This window comes from Corvus hawaiiensis, chromosome 5 (assembly GCF_020740725.1).
Source record: "Corvus hawaiiensis isolate bCorHaw1 chromosome 5, bCorHaw1.pri.cur, whole genome shotgun sequence".
Taxonomy (NCBI): Eukaryota; Metazoa; Chordata; class Aves; order Passeriformes; family Corvidae; genus Corvus; species Corvus hawaiiensis.
The window spans coordinates 37,975,057-37,992,220 of record NC_063217.1 but is presented as its reverse complement, the minus strand read 5'-3'; the positions used below and the strand labels follow the sequence as shown (position 1 = coordinate 37,992,220).

General features: G+C 40.1%; 1 protein-coding gene across 3 annotated transcripts in view; it reads left to right on the top strand.

Annotated features, from left to right (window-relative positions):
• GALNT7 (polypeptide N-acetylgalactosaminyltransferase 7) overlaps window positions 1–17,164 on the top strand; it is a 71,777-nt gene that overhangs the window by 16,097 nt on the left and 38,516 nt on the right. For 2 of the 3 annotated variants that reach the window (XM_048303648.1, XM_048303649.1), the window contains exon 2: window positions 15,121–15,575. In XM_048303648.1, the coding sequence (XP_048159605.1) occupies window positions 15,121–15,575 (455 nt within the window). Of the gene's footprint in view, window positions 1–4,563; window positions 4,664–15,120; window positions 15,576–17,164 lie in introns of those variants that run through there. The other variant, XM_048303650.1, reaches the window with a different exon arrangement.

Here is a 17,164-nt window from a genome sequence, read left to right as displayed (position 1 = left end):
TTCCAGGTTTTGGTGGAATTTTTGTATTGTTTGTGTATTTGTTTTGCTTTATTTTTATCATTTACTGGGAGTGTTTAGTGGGATAGTGAATCAATCTGGTTTTCTCTATCTTAACTTACAGTATTTGTCCAAGTCTATGTCAGATGATAATATATTGAGAAAATGTTGATTTGCATAACTTGCATATCACAGTTTTAAACAGAGCATATACTTCTTATGTTTTGCTGTTGTCATTTGTGTGTAAGAACTTTTGAAAAGAAAGCACCTCATCCCAAAAGGCGACTGATTATTGACAGCTGTAGTATTGGCATGGTTGACAACCATGGGAATGCATTGTCTCTTACAGAAGGAGCTCTTTTATATTGCTTTTCCTTACCATTTTCAATATAAGAGTTTTGCAGGTTATTGAACAGTAGCAAAACACAGTGGATTTTTTGCGTGTATGTGTATTTTGATTAGAGTATCATCCTTGTGGATTTTAGGTTCTTTTGCTGATTCTGTTTTGATGTACAGTAAACAGTTCTATACTGTTTACTGTCCTGTCCTGGTACATTTGCCAGTTCATCCTTCATCAGTTCATCAGCCAGGTATTTGATGGCTGATGTATGTAGCTTCTCTCTAATACTGGAGATTGAAACACTGACAATTTTCTTCTTTTGCCATTCTTCCTCTTGGGAGGCACTGTCTCTCTCCCCAGTCAGACTAAAGTATGAACTGCCTTACTGACTCTTCGTTTTCCAGCTGCAGGCCAGATTTTGCTGTTAGAGACAACAGACTCTCTTTCCCAGGGACTGCAGAGGGCTTTTGAATTGAGTTTTCTGACAGGCTTTAACAAAATTGTCTTTGTTCGAAGTTGAAGTGCAAGGCTAGCACGTAAAGGTCTCAATTCAGTGAACTGTGTTCCAATTTAAACACCCATTTAATGAACTAGATAGATCATAAGTAGACTTTGTAATGTCTCTTCCATGTTAGATGCAGTAAGTGAAGGACACAGTTTTCATAAATGCAGCTATTAGCAGCCCCATTTGAAACCCACAAGTAGTGCACATGCTTAGGGCTTGTGGAAGTCACTCCAGATGGAAACAGCATTACTGGGGTGATTATACCCTGAGGAAAGGCTCGCTGTCATTTTGAGATCAATTTTTAGCCAATGTTCCATTCTCAGTATTTACACGGAGAGTCCGAATTGCCAGAACTTCAGATTTCATAACAAAAATGTTTACAGGAAGTGAGCATTTGTTGAGAAGATTGTGTTGTTTCAGAGAAATACCTGTTGCTGTGCTGTTTGGATGGTGAGGGTATCCTGCAGACAGAGGCACCGTGCTAAGAAAACTGACTTCCATGTTTTCCAAGCAAGAAGGAGCCTCATGTGTCTTTTTTTGTGTGTGCTGTACGCCCATTAATTTGAACAGTGGAGTGCTGCAGTCCCATTGCTAAGGAGACAGTGCAGACAGGAGAAGTAGTTCATTTGCATCTTCTCCAGATGTGTGGTCAGAAATGCCAGCCATAGTGTACCTGAGATGGAAACAAAAAAGTCACGTTAAAAGTCTCTTCAGGATCTGACAGATGTAAGGAGGTCCCTCAGAAGATGTTCAGGACTAGAAGTTAATCCTTGGTACCGTGTTAAGAGAAGGCAGTGGGATGTCAGTTCCCAAAGTTGGTTTGGAGAGTAATGTTTTGATCGTTAGTTTCATATAGCTTCAAGTTTATATTGTGGCACCACCATGGATCATAACAAACTAAATGTCAAGGCAGGCAATTACTTGAAGTTCAGGTGCAGCATGTCTGCCTTTTTGATTGGCCCCATGGCCTCAAGGTGCCCACGGTGGCTTCCATGCTCCAAATAAAAGATACTGCGTGGCAAGGTGCACACAACAGACAAATGTGCAAAGCTGGAAGCACAGAGGAGAACAGGCTGCTTTAGTGGAGTCCATTTAAGGGAGTTTGTGGATTATATCATAGCATTCTTGCTGGCTATCTAAAAATTGCAGATACCCTGGCTCTGCTAATACATTATGTGGCTTCTAAAACAAAGCTGTAAGATAGATTTTGATATTCATCATGTTTACTTCACAGCAAAACAAACAATACCACTAGTTGTATATGTCACAGAAAGAATAGTCTATTTTCCAAGATTGATTTGTCTGTTCAATAAATCGGTTTTTACTAGTTTAGTGTTGTTGCAGATATTTTTTACTTTTTTATGCTTCGAATGCATGTACTGTGTTGATTTTTTGGGGGATTTTTAAATATTTGATGCAGATAAGAACTTACCTTACCTCAATGGTTCAGTAGACTATAACTAATTTACTGGCAAAATAACTAATTTATTGGCACACATTCTCCTATGTAGGAAAGACTAGGAATGAAGGGCCAAGAAAAAATGAGATCAAATAGCAGAGAACACAATTGATAACAAGTTATTTCCCTTTTGTTATCTAGTCAAGCAGTACACAAGGTAATTATATAGATACCCTGAATTTTTGAAATCTTTTGGGAGCTCAGATGAAACTTGCAGAAGCAGGTTTTAGACTATATGTATAATTTGCATACAATGCACTTCTTGGCTTTAGCTGGCTGTTTCATTGAAGAAGCTTTCAAAATGGTAGGGTTGATCAAATTCTAAAAAGCAATTTAAAGAAAAAGACAGAAATAGACTATGGTAAAGCTTGAGAATGGTGACAATATTTCAAAATAAATGAAAATCTAATCATGCGGTTTGCTCCTTAATAGCAAGAAAAATGAAATGAGATTGACGTATCTGTCTTTAAAAATTGAGGCAGACAAGATACATCACAGAAAACTGCATCCCTTGATCAAGCGTGTCCATTAGTGATGGATTTATTGTATTGTAAATGTCATTTACTTGCTGAGTTATATAAAAGAAATGCATGATTTTTAAATATCCATCTGTCCCAGATGATTGAGAAACAAGAATGAAGTTCTTCTGCAGGCTTGAACCAGTGCAGTGTTCATAGCTGATGCCTGCAGGGCCGGAGAAGCTGGCCTCAGCCACTTAGAACGTGACAACTGATGATAGTTTTTGTTTCTTTCTGAGGCTGTTTCTGAAAAATAATAGAAGTTGGATTTTATCAATAGCAAAGTTATGGATTATATATTGTAACTCCTTTAATTCAAAGCGAATGCTTGTGTTGTGATTTAACCCCAGCCAGCAGCCAAGGCCCCCACAGCCGCTCACTCACTTCCCCACCAGCGGGATTGGGGAGAGAATTGGAAGAGTAAAAGGCAGAGAACTCATGGGTTGAAATAAAGACAGTTTAATAGGGAAAGCAAAAGCCGTGCACACAAGCAAAGCTAAACGAGCAATTCTTTCACTGCTTCCCATGGGCAGGCTGGTGTTCAGCCATCTGCAGGAGAGCAGAGCCTCATCACATGTGACAGTGACTTCCCTTCCTTCTTCTTCCCCCCTCTTTCTATCCTGAACATGATGCCATATGATCTGGAATATCCCTTTGATCAGTTTGGGTCACCTGTTCTGTGTCCCCTCCCAACCTCCCGTGCACCCCCAGTCTCCTCCTCAGCATGGCAGTGTGAAAGGGAGAAAAGGCCTTGGCTCTGTGTTAGCCCTGCTCAGCAATAACAAAAACATCTCTGTATTGTCAGCCCTGTGTTCAGCACAAATCCAAAACACAGCCCCATACCAGCCACTGGGAAGAAAATTAACTCTACCCCAGCTAAAACCAGCACAGCTTGTTTTCACCTGCTTATCTCTACAACTTAAAATTGAATTACTTAAATTTTGGTGGTTTCAGTCCAAAAGAAACAGTTTTATCTATTTCTTTCTTCAATTTACAGAAAACATTCCTAAAATGGGCTTGGTCTTGGTAAAATTAAAAGCCTTGCTCCTTCCTCGTCCACTGTGTAATAGTGCTACACAGGAAAAGGAGAATAATTTTTCCTTTTGGAAGGAAATGAAGCTGGACAGAGGACATCTTAGAAGTTCTTGAAAATCCCTAATGTTCGTATGAATAAACATGAGTTCTATTTTTAGGATCTCATTGAAACATATGCATAACATGAAGGATATTCCTAGAGCGGAAACAGAATGTGGAAGGAACAATGACTCAACTAGAAAGGTCACAAGCTTCATTTAATGTTGACATGTAGTGATGAGAACAATCTTGTATTGAAGCTCTTGAGTGATGCTGTATTTTAAAGCCTTTCACCTTGGAGGGCACAGCTTCCCAGGAAAAAAAAAGATGAATGAGGTTTTTGGGATGGGAAGGAGATGTTTGTCACTGCTGAACTATTAAGGGCTGTGGAATAAAGTTCCTAGTAATTGCAGCAAAGCACTGAGTGTAAGTGTCGTACTGGCTGAGACCAGCTGCCAGGCACAGGTACAAGGTGATGTGGCTGAAGATACGCAGGGTGCAGAAGTGAAATGAGAAACTACCAGACAAAATGTCCGAGTGATAGAGGTGTTAGTGTTCTGGATTATGGCAATGTTGCAGCAAACTATTTCATTCTCATGTCTTCTTTCTCTCTTTTATCTTCCATTTGATTGTAAAAACTACGGGAATTGTTTGCCAAGCACTTGACAGTGTACGCATGTGGCAGCAGTAGAGTAATACTATAGAAAGAGTAAACCTACATGGATCAGCATATACTACTTGCTAAGACATCAGTACAACACTATTTTCAGGTATTCAGGCTATTTTTCCTCTTTGTTTTTATTAATTGTCAAAGTTGCATAGTCTTGTGGATCTTGGGGATCTTGGGAAGGAGGTAATTTAAGCTTCTAAGAAGTGTGTGAGTACTATTTTAGTAATCTACATTACTAAAAAAAAAGTCCTCTTCTGCTAGCCTCTCTTTACAATGCAAAGACAGTAAAAAAAAGAATTTTTTTTTTTTAATGAAGAGGGTAAGAAATACTCCAAGAGTCATGAAATCTGAAATCTGGGGGCCTTTTTACATCTTACAGTCAGCTCTGGTAGAGATGGGGTCTCATGCAATTGGCCATTTTGTTCTTAATACTCATAAGTTTATGCATTTAAGTTTTAAGTTTATCCAGTTAAGCATTCGTAAAATCCCTCTAAAAAGAAAAGTTGTGGACAGTTGTCTAATTATGGTATGTATCCCTTTTTCTTCTTGCATCATAGGCCAGAAAGGTGTTAGTTAGTCAAAGTATTATGAAGCAATTTTCTATAGCTCAGGTATGTTTCTGATTAAACATTGTTTTCAAAATCTGATTGTATTGCTCCAAGCCACATAGCCCTGTGGTCCTCCTAATCACTTGGAGGAAGGAGACAGGCTAAAAACACCCTGCACTTTGGGCCATCATTGCTGCAGTCCATTTTTCAGAAGAGATTTCCTGAGGAAAAAAGGTTTAACTTTTTAGGCAATACGTGTTGGCCTTTCTGTGAGTAGTGGCACCTTGACATCTCCTAAGACTTGATGTGGAGACCGGCTTCAGGAAAAGAAGGAAAACTGAAACTGATTGGGTCGTCCCAAGACTAGACAAGAAACTAGACTTTGTCTTGGAAGGACGGGTCAGGGTCTGATGGGCTTTGCTTACCTGGCACAGATTTTCTCCCTGGTGCTGCAGTAGAAGAGCTGTGCCCCAGGGTTCAGTGCTCTCCTCCTCTTTGGCCTCTTTGTGGGGGTTGGCTGTAAGAACAGAATTTTGAACAACTAAAATACAATAAAATGTTAAATGGCTGAATTTAGCATGAGATTAGTCAACTGGCATACAAATTAGTTTGGGGGTTTTTTTACATTTGTGTGGAGTTTCATCTATGATACAGTAACCCATATGGTGCATTTGAGGGTAACTGTAATGAACAGGTGCTTTTTTGTTGGCTTGGAGGCCTGAGTCACTGCAGTCTCTGTTTAAGAATGAATTAATGTGGGTGATACTCTACAGAAGTTCATAGTTGAAATGCCATGCTAATGACAATGTAGACTGCAGTATGTAGAAATTTATCTGTTGGGCACAGAGAGAAGGAAGGTTATAGATATTTGAAGAGCAGTTGGTGGCAGACTGTTCTACAGTCAGTGGGTCAGCTGGTGGTTTATTAGATCAGTCTTAAGTGCTTAACCTAAACTGACTTACCTTGTGTGATGTACAGTATTTGTCTTTCCTCAATTTGTGTCACGAAGAGAGCCAGGATCAGTGCAGGCAGGTCTCTTGTGGTCTGGTTCCTTGGGACCAGACAAATTGCACTTGGATGCAACAAAAAAAGCCATTTAATTAGCAAGGAGCAAAAACACACCTGAAAATACGCAGTATATTGGGAGATACTTGCTTTTATGCTTTTTTATTTGTGTTCTGTCCCACTTGATCAAGACCAGGTTGGATGGGGCTTTGAGCAACCTGGTCTAGTAGAAGGTGCCCCTGCCCATGGCAGGGAGGCTGGAAGTGAGAGATCTTTAAGGTTCCTTCCAACCCAAACCATTGTATGTTTCTATGATTACTTCAGCTTTCTTCTACTGAAAATGTTGATTGGTCTAGTTGTAATAAACTTGTAATCAATTCTTGCTGTTCTGAGTTTAAAAGTTTTTCTGCCATCTTTAGTGTGCTGTCTGTAAGGAGAGGATTTAAGAGGTTTTGGACCATACTTCTGTCTTATCAAGGATCCTCTAACAACTTTTCTGTTACTCCACAGCAAGCAGCTGCAGATACAGTTTTGTGTTCTTTTTATTGCACAGGTTACTAGTGCCAACATGTTTTCATTTCTAGAACATGGGAGAGACTAAAATACATCCCCTTAGGTAATGCAGCAGCTTCATTTACGATTCAGTTTAAGAATCTTTCTGTTACTTGAAAGTGATTGTAATCTTAATGATAAGAGGCTATTTTGCTGGCTTTGAAACTAGGCTTAAGTTACGAAGTCAAGGACAGATTTCTTTGATATCAGTTTATTCAGGTATTTATCTGAGTCTTTCTATTTTAAATCTTATTAATTACTGTCCAGATTACATGGTGCTCTCCATACTCACAAGGAGAGGTACATTGAGAGGCACAAGGGCAGTAGGTTTACATTAGATATTAGGGAAAAACTCTTTCCTGTGAAGGTGGTAAGGCACTGGAACAGGTTGCCCAGGGAAGTTGTGGGCACCCCATCCCTGGAGGTGTTCAAGGCCAGGCTGGATGTAGTTCCAAGCAACCTAGTCTAGTGGAAAGTGCCCCTGCCCATGGCAGGAGGGTTGGAACTAGATGGTCTTCAAGGTCCCCTCTCAACCCAAACCATTCTATAAGTCTACAACTGCTTGTGGTTAACTCTGCAAAGTTCTTGGGCGTAAGTGGGGGCTTTGAGTGAAATGGACGTTTGTCAAGGCTTCCTTAACACACCATGACTACAGATGGGACCAGGGGTAGTGTCACCATAACCAGGAATGGCAGGATGGGATGTGTAAAAGCTGAGTAAGAGTTGAATCTCAGGCAATGAGGAAGGAGATTGGTCAGTTTAAGTGCTGGTTCAATATTCTCCAAGCACTGAGTGCTAGTGACAGTGAGGACAATAAGACTGCTATTTTTTACAGTAATTTGTTCTGAAGCACTCAGTGTCTTTATTTTTACTTGCTTTCAGTCAGGCAGAGTCTAATTGAGAAACTGCTTGCGCACAGGAATTCCAGGAGTACTGCATCTTTCCTAAGGAGGAATCATGTAAAATAGGTAAGGTACAGGCCATGTTCTCTCTGCCATTTTTTGTACTCTTAAATCTCTCTGAAGGTGAGAGAGAGAAGTTGGCAAGTTTTGGGTGGCCAATGGCATCCCTTGTGAGAGACTGAGTCTGGCACAAAGCACTCTGGCCAGGCCTCTGGGTAGTCTCTGCTTTCAATGAAGGTATCTAAACTTCTCAAAGTAAAGGAATTAACTCAGTCTGGACCAGATGCATATGAGTGTGACAATTGCATTTGTAGAAAATCCAGACTCCAGGAGAGACATAGCCAGCAGGAAGTTCTGGGGGAGCAGTGTCATTGGAAAAGGGAGTGAAGAGCAAGGAGAGGGGGTAAAGCAGTGCAAGTTGAAAGAGCAATTGTGGCAGGATTGCATTACTTTGCATGAGTTTTAAATGATACGTGCACAGCAAGGCCAAAGAGGATGACAGAAGTATCATTAGGTGCCCTGACAAGTGAAAGATCATATCACAACGGAACAATTTCATTTAAATGGGCTACTTAGATGGGTATTGTACTGACATCCAAATGTGGATACATATCTTTAAACAAGGTATTCTGCAAGTAAGCAGGTAAAACTCAGGATTGATTATGCTCCCTTCTGTTAGCCAAATAACCAGGGAATCAGGTTATTCAACGGAAAATAAGTATCCTTCCTTCTTCCATAGGATTTGTTATCTGAGGGCTTCCATAGATTAATACCAGTTTCTGTGCCTTGTGAATGACCGTGTGAAATGTTGGCTGCAGACCATGGCAGTATGCAGCATTGGCCTGAAGTCGCTGTCCTAGATGAATGCTTTTGCTGTGACAAAGTAGATGGTATCCAAGAAGACAGGAAGAGCTAGTTGGCCTTCTTGCCCAGGAAACTCATTCAAAAAATGAAATAAATTTGATAAACTAAGGCTTATCTTCTTCAGCATCTTTCTTGAACTCACAGGTTGAAACACCAGCCGAGATGACCTCAGATATTGTTTGGTTTTTGACTCATTACTAGATAACAGGAGGTTGTTTTAGTCCATTATTTGGAATCAGTGATACAGAGACTCATGTAGATTAATGCAAGTCAGTCAGAACTTGAATGCTAAATTCTGTCAAACTCCTTCATCATAGCAGAACACTGAGCTGTTAACAATTTCACATCTTTACGAACAGTTCCTCTCCTTTACTATGTGCCCTTCTTAGTTTTGGATGTGCCACTTGCTTTTCCACAAGCAATGCTCTCAAATCTCAGGAATATCAGCTGTAAAATAGAATAAAATTGTTGATCTTTCTCCCCACTAAATTGTTTCGCCTTGGCTAGCACAGGTAATTTTGGGGCTCAAAAGTCCTGCTACTTTGTTATTCTGTCAGTGGGCTGAGCCAACATTAATGGCTGTGGTCTGCTGATATCTACTGAAAACTCAGTGACTTCTGTACTGCAGAAGTGTATGTACTAGTGATTGTCCTGTTCTGCCTTATCACACAGGACATAGGAAGTGAGTGGGAAAGGGATTTCGCTCCCTGCAGATGACTAGCAGTTTTATTACAGGTATCTATTCCTGGCAAAACTTTTTCATCTCAGGGAGGTGCTTGGGATCTGAGAGAAGGCAAGCTGGATAAAGGATGGTGCAGGGCATTGAATAGTATATCACATGTCAGTCAGCTTGATAGATGCTGTGAAATCTAGGAAACAGGTGAAGGAGGAAGTTGCCCTGCTGGTTTTTTTAGTTAAATTTCATGAAAAGAAGAAATCAAAACCAACCCACAACATTTTATTTTCCATTCCTCAGGTATAGGTGGGAGTACAAAACACATTAGTGTAGAAGTGCTGCTCAACACACATTTCTCCAAAGCTGCTTGTGGCCCTTGCACCTCACTTACACTTCAGGGTTATGTATTTTTTAATGAGTAGAACATACATATATGTGAATATGCATATAGTGTAATGCTTGCTTGTTTATATCATCACAATTATTTTTAATTGTTTGGACTTTGTGATTCATAAGTGGCCTCTGGCCAAGTTTTGTGCTGAACACTCCAAAAAATAATAGATGTGGTCGTTGTCTTATAGGATTACTTGCTTTTTGGAGATGCCATCACAGCAATGTGTCTGTGGTACAAAGCTGTATAGTCATGGTAGTTCTATGTACCAAAACTTATTCCAGGGTGGTAGATATGAATTGGTCTTGTTTAAATTTGTTTTGTTTCCCCCAGGATGTTTAAGGGGGCAGAAATCTACTATGGAGAGGTAGCACTGGTTGCATAATGGACTTTCATATTGTCAGTTTATGTCCAAATTAAGGGCAGCTATGAACATAAGAATATAGCTTACAAATTTATATTTTCTTGGAACTGCTGGTGACAAATACCATCAACAGCATGGTTTCTCACGTGGGTTGCACAAAGCATGCAGTGGAGGAATTTAGCAATCTGTTAGTTTTACAAACATGCATTTTTAAACTTCAGAAGTTTTCTCTAACTTAGTGTAAAATTGTATTTATCTCTGTGTTTGTGCAGTTCTCATAAATGATCTGTTCTAAGTATGCATTCCATCACCTTTGGAGTGCCTCTGAAGTACACTGAGAGGAGTCATAGCAGGATAGAGACTGTTTTGCCCAGGCACTGTGACAGCAAATGGCCCTTTCAAGCCAGATGACTTGAATGTCATTGCTCATATCTGACAAAAGAACTCTCGTGGTCCAGCTTCAGCCCTAATTTAGTCAACAGGATTGCCTTGTGATGAAATTGCTTGATGGAAGGTTTAGCAAAATATGATTTAGAGGCAGTGCTGCATGTGGAGCTTAAAACAGACTTTTTTTGTGCAAAAGTTGTAGTGATTGAAAAGGCTTCTTTTTTTTTTACTTTTTTTTTTTTTTTTTTTAAGTGATAGCCGAAGTGCCATAGATCTTTATCCTTGTTTGGGAAGCTGGGTGTTTTTCCATTTGTGTGTGCTTCTGGTCTGCAGCTGGTCCTGCAGTGGGTATAATTCCTAGTTGCTCGAATGGAGGCTACTATGGCAGGGGTGGGAGGTGGGAGGTCTAATGGGATGGAACCCTTTAAGAGTCAGACAACTGTGTTGAGGCAATCATTGCTTGTTTTACTTCTTCTGAAGTTCTCAAATGAAAATTCTGAAGCAAATCCACTTTTTTAACATCAATTTTTTTTCAGACATTATTTCATAGACAGTTTTAGGGAGTTGCCATTCTTGAACTAGTTACTGAAGAAAAGCAGATTATGCAACTTTCACATTGGCAGTTTTATTGCCAGCTACAACTCCAGCCCTCCTACCAGATGACAGTTCTTGCAGCTTTATTAAGACCTCTCACGGTTTTTCCTTTTACTTTGTGTAATTTATAGGCATATTTTCAAAGGGAAACAGTTATGTTTTCTATACCTTCAACTGCATTCCTGTCTTCTGCAATAAGGCACCTAATTTGTGAAGTAAAATGACAATGAATAACCCCCATTTTTTTATTTACAAGTCAGGTAGTGACTGTATTTATGTCACGTCACTGTTTTGGAAACATCCATTGCAGTTACTCATACATATTTCCCTAAGGAGTGAAAAAAACATTCAAAAAATAAAGAAGCATGCAGCAAACTGGATCTAGAAAACTGGTAGGAAATCCTAGGTCCAGCCCTATGGAAAAAAATAATTTTTTCGATATTATGTGTCCTTTTTATAAAGATGTAATGAGATTTTGTTGGTTTTGTTATTTGTCTTTAGATGTGAGAGAATATGCAGTTTTTGCTTCTCTCCCCTCATTTTTGGACAGCATAGAAGTGCTGTTTTCAGATGTATGTTGTGCTCACTTCTGCTGAGCCCTCCCTTCACCTTGCTGTTATTATCTTTTTCCAAGCTTTTTAAATAATTTTCAGATCATCTTGTTTTGCCACTTTAGAAAGGTTGTTGTGGTTTATATTTTTATATGCATGCCTTCCAGTTTGACTGTTGTTGTATGACTACTTTTACCTGAGCCAAACTTGTAATCAGTGAGGAACACTGATTAAAAATTATTTCAGATTTTTGATATTTTTGATATGTCATTATTTTTTTTTTTTTAAGGGCGTGTGGATCATAATTCATAAAAGAGAGAGGAAGCTCTAGAAGTTCCTAACTAAGACATTGTGGTTTATAAGATGACTGAAGTAGTTCTTTGATTGTGGTTTGACTTTGCTTTTTTTCCAGACAGTATTTGGAAAATTCTTGTCTCAGTTATCTGTGGAGAAATGAATAACATCCAGTAGCTGTTGTCTGCACCATGCACTTAAACACTGCTAGTTCCACTTCTGTTTTTTTAACTGTCCACAAAATGCTGAGATTAAGTTAATTTTGTTCATAGCATCCCATATGATTGCTGTGTTTTAGGTGTGTGTCCAGGGGTATGGAGGAAGAAGTGAGCAGCTGTGTCACGCTGAGGTTTGCAGAAGGTTAACCCACAAGTGCCTTCTATCTTATTTGTCCTCTGTGCATAGATATTGGGGTCAATGAGTGTGTCTGTGTGTTAGAGTATAATTTCCTTGTTTTAGGAAATATTTTTCTAGGCCAGCACATATGGAATATATTTGGTGCGTAGAAGGGAACTGCAAATAAATGCATTATAATGCAAATTGTGCATACCAGTTATAATGAGGCTAAGTGTAATACAGGATAAGTCATAGGTCTGACAGCAGCAAAATAAACAAGTTTCTTTCAGAAGTGTTATGCTTCAGTCAAAGAATTGGCTAAGTGGAAGCTCATAATTGTTTTATAGGTAATGGAAGTGGAATGAAAGGTTATTTAATTCCGCACAATAATAAGTAATGAGGGGAATAAGAAAGTCCTGTCTGATGGAGACTAATGATCCAGGGTGATGACTGAGCGTGGCAGTGTGCAAACCTGGCTACTTTAGATGCTGCCTTCCCTTTGGACTTCAAGCATCTACAGCTGTTTAATTCAAATTTTCATAAGGTTTCTCCCAGCCCTTTTACTGTCCCCCTATGGACCTGTCATCTGTCTCAGTTAACAGTGGGTTTCCATTTGGTTTATCCATCACTTTCATGATTTTTTAAACTTCAGTTATATATCCCTAAGCCATCACATCTCCAAACTGCGGAGTCTTGGAGATGAAAGATGAGTGGCCTTTCTGGTCTTTCATCTCAAGATACCTTTCTACCTTCTCCTTGATTCTGGTTACCCAACTCTGTACTTTCTCTGACTCCTTTTGAGATGTGGAGACCAGAACTAAATATTACTGAGTACATAAATGCATGAAATTTTATGTAGTCAAAATTATGCTCTCTTTAAGCATCCTTCCTATGATGCTGTCTGTTTTGCTGGCTTTTATAGCTTCCTCCGCACTCAGAGCAGGAATTAGATGCAAGCTGAGAGCTCAGCAGTGTTCTGACAGTCTAGTGGCAAAGCCTTCCTTTTGATTTCTAGGTTTAAGTGTGAGATGATGCTCTCTTCAAAAGTCCTCTCAGGGCTTTATTTAGATCCATGGCAGCCTTTTACTTGCTTGCAAAATGTGCCTTTTCACATGCCCTTAAACTTCCCTTTTTTAACACAGACTTCTGAGTTCCTCAAAAAATGATGATGGAATAACAGAATAATGTAACTCCTCTGCATGTTGTATGTCCTCCCTGTTTAAACTATCACAGAGAACTCAGAAAGTTTCTTGAATAAACTCTTTATTTTGAATTGGAGCCAGTCTGACTCCCATTGTTACCATGTTAACCTAGAAATATTCTATACTGTATTTTTCTTAATTTCTGAAGGTTTTTTATGTGGATTGATGTGAGGAAAATAGTATAAAGTAGTAGGAAGTGTTGTGTGGTTTAATTAAACATGGACATGCGTCAGCACTGTACCCTTGTTGCAGTAAAGGCAGAGTGCATAATGGGTGGATGTCCTAGAAAGAACTTAGCTGTCTGGAGTTCTGTGTGTGGTTTCTCCTCCCACACTGCCCCAACACGGGAGAGATGTTAACAGATGCAGAGGACCCAGAAAAGACCTGCTAGAGAGGCTGGGTTTGGCTGGAGAAAAGTCTAATGGGGAATTTAATTGCATCTTTTCACCCTAAAAAGAGAAGTTGCAGAGAAAATGGAAATAAATTCTTGTGATGGGTGCAGACTGAAAGGAAAAGATGCAACATGAGAAACTTCTGCTGAGATATGAGGAAAAAAACTTCACTGTGAGATGGGTCAAGCAACTGGAACAGGTTGTCCTGAGAAACTGGACAAAGGGATGTGACTGGACAAGCCTCTGAGAAACCCCATCTAACTGTGAACTTGCCTTCAGCAGGTTTGATTAGGTGACATCCTTCTGATCTCAAATTTTTTTTGATTCTGAGACTGCTAAAATGTGTGTTGTTTCCTGCAGATTTCTGAATGATCTAACATTTGTCCTGCTTACAAGTAAACAATTTTAGCAGGAAATCTGAACCTTCAGCAATGTTTCCCTTATCATACTTGGACAGTAGTACTGAAAAAAGCAGTGAGTGTGTGTTTTGGAGTGCTTTCATGGGTGGTGCTGTTGTATTCTGGAGACTTCACACTCAGACACTTCAAAGCCTTTCTGTCTATTTCTTCCAAAATCACACACCCTTGTTCTAACCATACCAACCTCGCTGATCACTGAAAATGCTGAGCAGTTTTCAAAATCCTAGCCTTTCTTCTCAGTGAGAACTTCAAATCTCCTGGTGGGGAGAGAGGGAGGAGTGCAGTGAAATTGTTTTAAACAAGGATGCTAGAGATGCCAGTGGCTGTGGCAATTCTCTTCACCCCAGTACTGCCTCCCCAGGCAGGTCTGCCTGTGTCCATGCAGCTGATCTCATTTCTGCCTGTTGTTCCCAATGCCATCAGTGCCACCTCTCAGCTGTAAATAAACTGTTGCAGCAGAGGGAGCTTGGTGGGAGTGAGTTGGGGGGTGCAGGGGGGTTTGTGGAGGGTAGGGACTATATGTGGCTCGCAGCTGCCGCAGATGTGTGTGCCAGATTACTCGTAGTTACAGCAGTCTTTCCCATCTGAGGCTGTATCTAGCAACCACTGAGACCCTGCTGAGCTCTGAGTCACAAGTGCACATAGAAACCCCAGAAACAGCCCCTGTCCAACAGTGGGACCAAGGCCGCTGTGCTCTGGAGTGTGGCACTGTCTGCCTCCATGTCACCTTCTCCTTCATAAAACGCTCTGTCAGTGCCCCCTGCATATCAGTTTGAACTACAGCTTGAACTACATTCAAGTTAACGTGTCCTACATGGGTATTTGGTCTTTGGGAATGCTTTGGGCATTCAGTCATTTCCAGGACCAACTCACCGAGGTAAGTGTGGACAACGGCTGGTGATGTTCTCCAGTGGTCAGTAGCCTTAGTAAAACGTGTTCATTCAGCCTCTCAGCAGAGACTTCTCAATACTTGCTCAACATATATTTGGTACCAACTCTTAGTGCATTAAGCTACTGGATGTAAATAAAAAAAGGATCATCAATTGACATGGTCTGCTGTTTCTCTATGTGTGTATATAGGATGACAAAGAAGCCAACAGACCCCTGCCAAACAAAGGAGACCACGGACTAGGAAATGAGAAGTTCAAACCTGTGGTACCTTGGCCTCATGTTGAAGGTGTGGAAGTGGACTTGGAATCCATTCGAAGGAAAAATAAGGCCAAAAATGAACTAAATCATCATGGTGTTGATAACAAGCAGCAAAACATCATCCAGAGGCAGTATCTCACATTTAAACCTCAGACATTTGTATACCCAGATCCTGTGTTACGACCTGGAGTCCTTGGTAATTTTGAACCCAAAGAGCCTGAGCCTCATGGAGTTGCTGGTGGCCCTGGAGAGGAAGCAAAGCCATATGTTTTAGGACCAGATTACAAAGAATCCATTCAAGCCAGCATTAAAGAGTTTGGGTTTAATATGGTGGCAAGTGATATGATCTCACTAGATCGGAGCGTTAATGACTTGCGTCAAGAAGAGTAAGCAAACCTTCTGTTTTCTCTTAGCTCTGTTTTTATGGGATTCAGTTATTTGCTTTCCATATATCTGAGTTGATGCTTAAAATATTATTTATTAGGCCTCTTAAGGCTTCTTGTACTGATGGTATGAGTGCTATACTATTAACACGTTTCCATATATTCTTCTTAATGCTGTTGCAATGATTCCTTTCGTGAATACTTAAGCTATAGTGATTTATCTCTGAAGTAATCTGTTTTAGTGTCTAATTGCATGTATCTGCATGTTCCATGTCTAGCCACAGTCTTTGTTGTCATATCTTTTCTTAATCCATAAGTTCTTAAGATTTGTCTTCGGGAAGGAAGGATTATCTTTATTAGACATCCCTATGCTTAGTTAGTTTATTCAGTTTTGATTTACCCCAATGCTTTTAAAATGGACCATAAATAAAGAGAGAACAGAAACAAAGAAATACTGTTCTCTTTAAATAACACTGCCTAATTACCTGCAGTAACAGAAGTATGGATCTGCCACAGTGCTTGTTGGAATAGTCTTCTAAGAGTTTCTCTCAGCATTTGTTCTAAAGAGGGAACAAATCTTAGAAAATACATTAGTTTACTTGCAGAAAGGGTGTCTACTTTGTTGTGGGAAAATTCTGGAAAGTTGCTAACATTTGTTCAAGAATTACTAACAGGTTTACACAGTCTATTCTAACTTTTGATATATGTTGAAGCCAATTTTGCTCTCAGGTTAATCTGCATTTGATATAATTTTCCGTGTTAAATATCAGCTAGGGACAGGCTTCTGTGCAAACTGATTTAATGGTAGGGTATTTTTTTTTTGGTTTTTGGGTTTTTGGTTGGGGTTTTGTAGGCAGTGTATGAATTTAGATATTAAGTACTTTGCAATTTTCACTTCCCCCTCATCCCCAGCAATGGGGATCCCTGGACTGGGTGCCTATCTCCGGGCTGTATGTGTCCAGCTGTGGTAAATAATCTGTTGGTGGTTTATTGACTGGTTACTGGGGCTCTGCTAGGGGCTTTTATGATGGTGTTTTTTTCATTTTGCAAGGTAGGAGAGAACTGACCAGCTGTGAGTCTGACTCATACCCATGCATGTACAGCTGCTTGAATTTACTGCATGGTGTGCACTCATTGAAAGCAAATTAAGCACATGGAGTGCAGCATTTCACTTCCTTTGTGCTGTGTTTCTCAGGTGACTTACTAAAGGTTTCCACTTGCTGGCAGTCAGAGGAGAGGACCATGCCTGTCTGCTGCTGGTGGCAAGGAAGTGCCAGCTGTCCTGGGGCTTCCCTTTGTTTCTCTTTCTTTGCTGTGCTCAGAAGTTGGTCCTTCATACTAAAGAGATTTTTCTGAAAGGGAAGAAATGGTCTGGGTAACCTGTGTAGGTCAGCATTTTCTTTTTAGGAGGTTATTCCCTAAACACTACTGCTTCTGCTGAGGCATTTGCAGCCACTGGGATCCCTTTTGTAGGAGGCAACAGGACTAAGAAAACTTGAAGAAAAAACATTTTCCTGTCAGGTGTTGTGATTAACTGAGCAGGGTGGAGCTGCTTGTTGCCTGCTATTGCCAGGAGCTCATTTTGGCAGAAC